Source organism: Rhodnius prolixus, unplaced genomic scaffold, assembly GCF_049639745.1.
Source record: "Rhodnius prolixus isolate KJV_2025 unplaced genomic scaffold, Rpr scaffold_16, whole genome shotgun sequence".
Lineage (NCBI taxonomy): Eukaryota > Metazoa > Arthropoda > Insecta > Hemiptera > Reduviidae > Rhodnius > Rhodnius prolixus.
The window spans coordinates 2,821,875-2,831,650 of NW_027411616.1; the positions used below are offsets into that span (position 1 = coordinate 2,821,875).

The 9,776-nt window shown below is 35.1% G+C and overlaps 1 protein-coding gene across 2 annotated transcripts in view; it reads right to left on the reverse strand.

Annotated features, from left to right (window-relative positions):
• The window catches only part of tgo (Aryl hydrocarbon receptor nuclear translocator homolog tgo), an 83,502-nt gene extending 76,641 nt beyond the window's left edge, over positions 1-6,861 (reverse strand). For both annotated transcript variants that reach the window (XM_074134515.1, XM_074134514.1), the window contains exons 1-2: positions 6,578-6,861; positions 3,300-3,348 (exon numbers count right to left, since the gene is read on the reverse strand). In XM_074134515.1, the coding sequence (XP_073990616.1) occupies positions 3,300-3,348; positions 6,578-6,605 (77 nt within the window). In that variant the 5' untranslated portion in view covers positions 6,606-6,861. The remainder of the gene's footprint in view (positions 1-3,299; positions 3,349-6,577) is intronic.
• Between the last annotated feature and the right edge of the window lie 2,915 nt (positions 6,862-9,776).

Genomic DNA, 9,776 nt, shown 5'->3' on the forward strand with positions numbered 1-9,776 from the left:
GCACCAGTTCACAACTCAGGTTACCCAGTATGGCGAATGGAGTATTGGTAATTGTAAGAAATATTAAAACTGTCCGGTAGGACAGTTGTATAAGGGTTGACCATCAAAAACTGCACGAAAAAGTGTAACGTTGAAAAACACCCAACTTTGACAATTTTTTTCTATTTTTCTATAAAAGATAAAATTCCCAAATTTTCTTTACAATATAGGGCAAATCCTCCTTTATAACTGTAATTTTTTTGCAACCACCCAGATCTAATAGGTTTCGAGAAAAAAGTTGCCGAAAATGAGCAAAAACGGCTTTTTCAAAAAATGTTCTTGTTCTTGTTCTTCTTCTTCTTCTTCTTGTTGTTCTTGTTACCTTTTTTGTAAACAACGTAGCGCCTAAACGCGTGAACCGATTTTCATGAATGAGGTGTCATTCGATTCGGAATTTTATGTAGATGTGCCTTTTGGGGGTCTCGGCCCTGTACATCGAATGGGAGAGGAGTTAGCCCCCTTTATGTAAGGCCCCCTCCAAAATTATTATTACTAATTACTCTGTAAATCTTGGCCCGATTTTGATAAAATTTGGTAGGATGATAGGGTTAGGGCTCCCCTACCTAACAATAAAGCGACGATCTGCTCTTACACTTGTTAAGGGGAAGTATAGCAATCGTTTCAAATTATCGACACGTGAACCGATTTTCATGAATGAAGTGTCATTCGAATCGAAATTTTGTACAGATTTGTACTTTAAAAGTCTCGACGCTATGCCTCATAAGGAGGGGAGTTCGCCCCACCCAAATAAGGCCCTTTCTAAAACTATTATTACCAATATTTCTACAAAGCTTAGTCCGATTTTGATAAAATTTAGCTCAAATAAGTGGTTAAAGCTCCTCTACGTGGCTGTGAAGTGCCATCATGCTCTTACACCTACTAAGAGGAAGTACTGCAATCGTTAAAATTATCAATGAGTGAACCGATTTACATCAATGAATTGTCGTTCGATTCAAAATCTTTGCCTTTTAGGGAGAAGTACTGTAATCGCAGTTTATTTTTCTTGCTCCTCTTAAAAGGAAGTACTGAAATCGCAGTTTAATTTTGCTATTTACGTACAAATACCTTCCTATTTTATTCAAAACGCTTTCTCAAAAAAATGGTTATTGAGGATGGTTTGGGGACCGCAACTATAATCATTCTTTAAAAAGATCTCTCCAATGGTAGTTATGGTTCCGACTTAACACCTTATCAGGTTATAATGATAGAATTGCTTATTCTAAATTTTAAAAAATCTGTAAAGCAGACGTAACTTTGCAAATAGACAAAAAGGAAAATCTATCCAAAAGGTACAAAAATCTCCTTAACAAAAACTTACAGTTTTAAAAGTTAAGTATAAGGGTTGATTAAACGCCAAAAGGTACACAAATCAGCAGTTCCCAACATTTCATTCATGCTTAGTTGATATAATTTAAGTAATTTTACTGCATTAACTTTTCCTTCACATTTTTTAGAATTTATTAGATGTCACAGACCCTTATGCTGGCCAGTTCATTCATAATATTTTTTTATTATAATTATGATAAAATGAGTGATGAATTATTCTGAGTAGTCACATATACATGCATGTTAAAGTAGAAAAAGACAAAGTCAGAGTCGGCCACTTTTTAAATTTCAATCACGGAGGATTCAAAACAATATTTCAGTCTTGAATTCGTCTTACCGAAATATTCGTGAGCACAAATAACATACATTTAATAACAAGTAGATTATTCAACAATATTTACTCATTTCTCAATTGTAATTTAATTTAGTCCCCCTAATTTTACTTATAGCAAAATACTGGAATAATTAGCTGTCCTAAAAATATGTATATCTTATTTATTTTATATTACATATGCATTACATTGTGGGGAAAACACCTACATTGAGAATGTAATTGAAGAAAACTATATTATTTGCGATAAAGCCAGATTATTTATTACTTATTATTACAAACGTTTGACTACAACATAAAATAACAATTACTTTAATCGAAGAATGAACTTAAACCAATGATTTTTATTTAAAAATAAAAATAAATGCATAAAATCATTGATGTAAAAAAAGTTTATGAATTTTTTAGCCTCATATTTTTTTTATATTTTTTATAACGTTTTCTTTTTCACCTGTGATTAATAGTTTGATTATTATAGATAAATAGATATTACAGTCAATCTATGTTAAATGGTGTGCTACTTGAGTAAATATTTTGTAGACGAAAATGGCCAGCATAAGGGTCTGTGACATCTAATAAATTCTAAAAAATGTGAAGGAAAAGTTAATGCAGTAAAATTACTTAAATTATATCAATGAAGTATTAATGAAATGTTGGGAACTGCTGATTTGTGTACCTTTTGGCGTTTAATCAACCCTTATACTTAACTTTTAAAACTGTAAGTTTTTGTTAAGGATTTGATCTAAGTTAGCTAGACTTTGAATTATCACAGCAACCTGTCGCTCAAATATTCAGCAGATACCTTAAATATGGCTAAGGTTGGTAAACCTAATAGATATTATTATTAAATGCATGAGATAATAATTAATTCTGCAATATTTATTTATTAATTTCTGTGGGATGCGCATGGTTACCTTTTTTAAAAAATGTGATCCATGAAAGTTTGGAAATGCTACACTTTATTATATATTTCGCTTATAAAATAAAATCGGCTCAGAATAGTAAGCGACTAAATGTTAGCTTTGTGGTCAAGGTTCTTACTAGGTCCAACTAAACCTTCAAAAGTGTCTGTTACAAAGTAGCGTTCATGAGAATATCAAATGTGGCGCCAATGACTTTCATCAAATTGCACTAAACAACGCCAATATGCAACTTTCCCCCCAAAATAACTACTTACAATTTTCCGAGAACTTTCAAATTGAGTTTTCCTCCAAAATGCCTTTCCATACGGCTGAATATTTTGCCACTTCCATAACATCAATAAAAACTTAGTAAGAATTATAAGTGTGACAAAAACCAGAGGTAAAAAAATAATAATAACAAATTGAAAGGGAAGGATTAGCTATGCGGTTAGCGTATTGGATTCCCACGTGCAGATCCAGGGTTCGAAACCAGCTGCTGGCTCTTAGATTTTCTCTTCCTAGGAGCTTCTTATAGCTCACTGCCCGGTGATCGACAGTGTTCTCTGTAACAAAAGAACGCATTCCGAAGGCCGTTTTTCAGTGCCTTCATAACCTCAGATATTGACGGGCCTTAAATTATAAAAAATAAAAAATAATGCAAATCCAATATTCTGCCAGCTATGACTACAAGAGTAACTTACCCAATGGACCCTGCTCTCCTTTTCTGTATGACCTTAGAAGGGTCTGCTCCTGGAAACAAAAAATTATAGTGTAATAAAATAATAATATAAATAGCTCATTAAAAATAAATGACTAAATTGCCTCTGTAGGCTTTGGGACCGGTAGAAAGAGGAGCCTTGAGAAATATTTTGCTTGAAAAGAAATGCACAAATTGATAAAAATACACAAAATAAAAAAATGTTAATGGTCTAAAATAGTGGCTAAAAGTAAGGCAATAAAGACATGTGTCTATGAAACTGAAGGTACGTGGTATGCTACAAAATAACTATCAATACACTAATACTATGTTCTATGTTTCAGGGAATAAAGTAAATTATGTAAAATTCTTTGAAGACTACATTGCTAAATAACTACTACCATAATAATAACTACATTCAATGATTTCTGTTCATTATTTTTGGTGACAGATACATAGTTTCTATAGTATGAAATCATTAAAGGGTAGGTGTGTCTTCTGTCTTGTTTGTTCATGGATTAAGTCACTCTGAACAATTTTAATTAATTTACTGAACTAATCGCAAATGTCATAACAGGTCACTTTTACATACTTATAACCGCGCACCTTTCCATGTATATTTCTCAACTTACGGCGAACTTCTTCACCATCGCTGTCCTTGTCCGTTCCTTTGCCCTATGGCCTGCCAAATAGTAAGTCGAAGCTCTCTGCCGGACACAATGCTAGAAGGCGCTCGGCCAGTGGTCTCGTGAACTGCTGATCAGTATGTTCGTCCCAGTCACCTTAATGTTCATTCACCAAAAGCCTCAGAAGGTTTCATAAGGTCTTGATAAATCGCCTTACCATGTCGTCAGACTGAAGGTTTAGCAGTGTTGTCCTCGACTTCCTGCCGCCGAGAATCTCGCAGACCGTCTTGAGTAGAAGGGACTCAAAGTTTATTCCCTGATCAAAGTGCAATACTAGCGCAATTACTTGATTCCGCTTCTCTTTGCCGTCCACGCTTTCCCAGATTCGCAACAATACGCCATCCTTAACGGTGGGCGAATCCCACTGGGCACAGTAGCACTTCACGTTCCGACTGGTAGGCGCAAGGTCTTTCCAGTCCAGTCTTGACCTTTCTTCTTTAATCCTGAGCACTGGTCTAATGTGCTCATCCTTGAGTGGTTCCTCCCCGATCGCTTCAGGGCTACATTTCACTCCTGGTAGGACGATGGTTCTTTTACATTGGCCCTGCTCCTTTTGCTCTGTCTTGCTACAGTGCTTGCTCTCTGTATTGCAAGAACGTCTTGAAAAAGCGTCAGCATTACCGCCGAGTCTTCCCTTCTAGTGTGTTATCTTGAATTGGTACTCCTGTAGTCTCTCTATCCAGCGAGCTACCTGACCCTCCAGGTTCTTGAAATTCATAAGCCAAGTCAGGGATGAATTGTCCGCAACAGGAACGGTTGTCCATAAAGGTACTTATGGAAATATTCCAGTGCCTTCGCAATAGCCAGACCTAATTTTTTCAGTCTTAAAGTGCCTTTGGGAGAAGTACGCAATGACTCGTTCTTCGCCATCCTGAACCTGCGATAGTACACCCATTCCTACTAACTGTACAGAACGATGAACTCACTACCAGCTCTTGGGCATGCCAAGACTGGGGCTGATAATAAGACTATCTTAAGCCGCTCGTATGCTTTCTGGCCTTTTGAGGTCAATTCGAAAGATTGCCCATTTTCAGTAAACCGATGAATGGGCCTGGTTATATCCGCAAATCCCTGAACAAATCTCCTGTAGCAGGTACATAGCCCCAAGATTTTTTTTTACTGGACACGCACTCTCGGCTTCGGTCTTTTCAGGACTCGTTTTAACACCTTCCGAGGAAACCATACGCCCCAGGTATTTCATTTCCTTACTAAACAGATGGCATTTCTTCAACCTAAGCTTCAAGCCAACCCTAGACAATTTTTCCAACACCTCTCCTTGATGCATAAGGTGTTCCTTCAGGGTTTTGCTATGGGAATCGATCCTAAGACAATGAAGATGTTACTTAACTTGTCACCGTTATATGTGAAGAAATTAGAGATGAAACCTTGTATCTTAATGCAGAAGAGATGACGACATGGTAGCCAATAGAGAACTCAATCCCAAGAGACCAAGAGAGGTTTGGTCTCTAAAGACATAAGGAGTAAAAACGGTATTTTCATACAGGATAATCAGAGTCGACCTTGCGAGTATGAGAGAAACGAAGTACGAACTCTTAACAGACTCAGAGATGAAAATCTGTTATACAGACGGATAAAGACTGGAAAGGATGGGTTAAAAAGCTGGCAAATGGATAAACGGTAAAGTTGTGGACCCTATGGCTGGGGCGTCTGACGATTCTTTTAGACAGAAATCATAGACAGTAGTTCGCTAAGAATAATCTTCCCTTTTGTATCAATGCATATTAAACAACCCTCACGTTTTGCAACTTTCTGAAAACAAATAAACAAAAAATTGCTATGTTTGTTATTCCTTGAGAGAGGCTTCATTAAACGCATTAATGGTCTTATTGAATTGACTTATTTTGTTTTTTAAATTAATCAATTGTTTTTAACTTCAACAAGCCTAATACTTATACTGCAAGTAACTTTATGGAGCAATTATAAAGCTTAATCAAAACAAATATACATTTAAAACAACATGAATAAGCTATCTTCAACATGATCTTAATACAATCTAAGTAATTTACACAAGCGTTTATAAATATAACCGATTAGTACTACAAATTAACCAGAAAAAAATACTTCACTAATTATCTTGAAAAAGTGGATGAACTCAAATCCTATAAGAAAAACTTAACATGGGACTAACAAAAATTAATCGTATGACAGTAAGGTTAGAATTTCGTAATATTGGGACTTTTTTATATGCCACCTTATATGACATATTTTCAATAAACACTAAAAACAAATCAGCGTTTAACATGTTAAGATAAATTATTCGTGATAGAAAGTTATAGTAAAAAAAAAAGTGACCCATTGAATCCAATAATAGCTTCATTAACAGGAAGAATTTAACAGTATTTAAAACAATATTAACTGTAAAAATTAATAACTCACTTGTACAGTAAGCCAAAACAGAGATTCCTATTATGTCAAATTCCAATATTTTTAGTAAAATATCTAGCAAAATACGTCGGGGTTCAGAAGAAAAATAAATAAGATTTTGACAATACAAAATCAAAATATAACAAATTTTTTTAAAAATCTCCTAATAATATATTTACAGAAGAATTTAATTATGATTTTAAAAAAATACCTGAGACTGGATGAGTTAAGGTAGACATGTGAGGTATGCCAACTCCTGCATTAGGTCACGATGGTGAATAACATTCCACAAAAACAATGTTTAAAACATATTTTTGTTTAAACTTGATGTTATTACTTAATATTAATACTTATAGACAGAAGTGAATTAAAATAAAAGATACACTTTATTGTAAAACAAACCAATCACGAAAAATCGTTTACTAGCTCGTCAGCCATTATGGGTGTTAACAATTTTTTTTTTTTTAACCACAGGGCTGTTAGCAGGACAAGGCCTATAAAACACAAAGTGGATACCAACGCACTCTAGTTATCTTTTTATACACTTATTTACAGTTTATTTGAAATCCTCATAGATTATTGTTCATGTCATTTTGGATAAAATTTGGTCATTTAATATCCTTGAAATTTCTTTCCTAATTATTACATAGGAAAATAAAAACATAAAGTCAGATTTTTTTTTTTTTAGAAAACTGTGAAAAGCCGAATGTAAAACTCAGTGTTATTCCGGGGGAGGGATATACAATGTTTATTTTCTGAGTTATACTTGCATATTGACCAAAACGTAAAAAATAAACTTTTTTCATGTATAAATTTGGAATAAGGGATGTATCTGGGATTGTAGCAAAATAACAGCCTTATCGAGAAGGCAAATACAGTAATATGAACTTCAAATCATAAGCCTTTACGTCAAGCTTCTTAATTTTAAATAATGTACTGAAGAAAAGAAGTGTCAAAATAAAGGTATTCTGCCGACGGACAAATCAAGAACTGATTGCTTATTATTATTAATTTATACATACATAGGTAAGCTTATGGGGTAAATACCTTTAGCTGGGAGTTGTTACAACAATGCACTAAAAGTAAAATAAAATAACATTAATACAGTAGTAAAATAAAGGAAACTATTTTTTATGAAATAAAAAGTGGAAAAATGGAAAACATAAAATTGTAAATTTCATTAATTTGGTTCATATGATTTATGTTTAACAACTTGAAAAACTTATCATTTATAACATCATTTGAAGTCTGATAAGAGTTAAGAAAATGACTTTTAATGGGTAAAAGTGAATTACATTCAAAAAGAAAATGAAAAACTGAATCAGGAGAAAAAGAATTACAATTGAGGCAAAGATTGTTTACATCAAATTCATTATAGATTTCATTAATATAGAAACTTCAGAATATAGAAAATTATAGTCTTAATTGCAATACTACTACCACTTTTTTAAGAATTTACTTTCCAATCCAAATAAGGTTCTGGTATTCCGAGACTAGCTTAAGACCAGTATAAACTGTTGTATCTAGAGTTGATTATTCAATCAATATCCTCACTGACGTATTTATTAATTCCCTTCTCAGTACAGCAGTACTTTGACAGTGAAAGAGATCCAACGAACCCACAGAGATAAATATATTTTTAAAATTGGAGACCCAGTTGTTATCCTTTCTAGAAAAAGAATTATCTAAGTTAAAGAGAGCGTTATAAGAGATTATGAGTAAACGAAAGTCGGGCAAATCTAAAATTTTAATAAGAAATGAAAATATAGAATGAAATACAATTATTTTAACTGGGAGAAGATTGAATTCTGAACGTACGTACGTGTACGGGTACTTCTATTGAGTAAATAAACTTGTTTAAACAATTGAAGTTGAACAGTTTCTAGCTGGTTAGTATAATTATAGGCCCAGATCCCAACAGCATAGAATAGGGTGGTTTTAACTAAAGTATCTGTAAGTTTGATTCTATGTTCGAATTTGCTCCAGAATTAATTAAAATATTTTGAACTTTAGATGACGCGACTTACCCTTTAGAAATAAAGTAGTGACAAGTAATTTAATAGCTTATGCTTTCTTCGTACATAAGAGCAGAAGAGGTGGTAATCAGAGGTTGCCAAATCTAGCGGTAAGCGTAGTGAAAGAAAAGCTTAAAATCAAATTCTAGATTACTGAGGACTCTTGACGTGTTTTATGCAGCCTTGCTTTGTCTTGTTTAATAAGTAACCTTTTTCGATTAACCTAAAAGGCATTTTCCAACCAAGACGGAGTGTACTTTTATTAAAGTTAGATCTGAGCAAACAATTCCAAATTCCCAATCTAGATGAAATAAAAAAGTTCGTAACATTGGGGTGAATAGTATTTCTTTGTACTCAGATAATAAAACAATTCCAGCCCAGCGTAAGTAAAGTGGTACTTTAGTCACTAATTTTCGGTTGAGTAACGAGTAAAAATTTTGGCTTTGCCAATCTTTCGGCATGGTCTTCAGGATGTTCTGATTAACTTTTGATAATATCACAGCTATTTAAACTGCTTCCCTACCCAAGCTGAGATGGGAACTCTCGTCAAGGCTGAATGCGTACAGGGTAGTAAAATGTGCGGTAACGATCACCTTGGAGCACCGGGCGATACGCCATTGTAATGTAGCCTTCCTTTGGTAGTGGGGGGTCTACCACAAGTGACCGTTGATCACCCCACTTCACGTTGGAAATAACGACTTCCAGGGGATGCCCTCAGGGGGGTTCTATCTCCACTCCTGTGGTGCTTGGTCGCAGACGACTAACTTGAAATGCTAGACCTTCGTGGGTTCTCGATCCTGGGCTACGCAGATGATATTACTGTGGTGGTCAGGGGCAGGCACGAGATAATCGTTGCTAAGCTCATGCAGGAAGCACTCAAGATCATAGAAAATTGAGTTAGAAGGGTAGATCTTACTGAGAACCCTTATAAGACTATTCTGGTCCCTTTACTAGGAGATGGGACATAGAGAGCTACAAAATGTTAGAATTTCTGACAAAACACTGGATGTGTCGGGTGAGGTTAAGCATCTGGGCGTTGTCCTAGACTCCAGACTCACTTGGAAAGCACATTTAGATAAAGTTACACCGAAGGCAAAACAGGCTCTTTGTGATGCTACTAGAACCTGTGGGAAGACATTGGGTTTACGCCCCAAAATGATCCACTGGCTCTATACATGAACAGCCATTCCTATTATCACCTACGGTGAGGTATTGTGGTGAAGAAAGACTGAACAACGGGCTCATCAACATCAAGGCTCTGCCAGGGTGCAGAGACTGGCCTGTCTATTGATTACGGAGGTCTTGGGCAGTGCCCCTACAGCCTGGGAATCACCATGGGTGCAGTCCGTGTGGTTTCCAGAGACTGGATCTGAAGGGAACATGAAAAGAACTTGG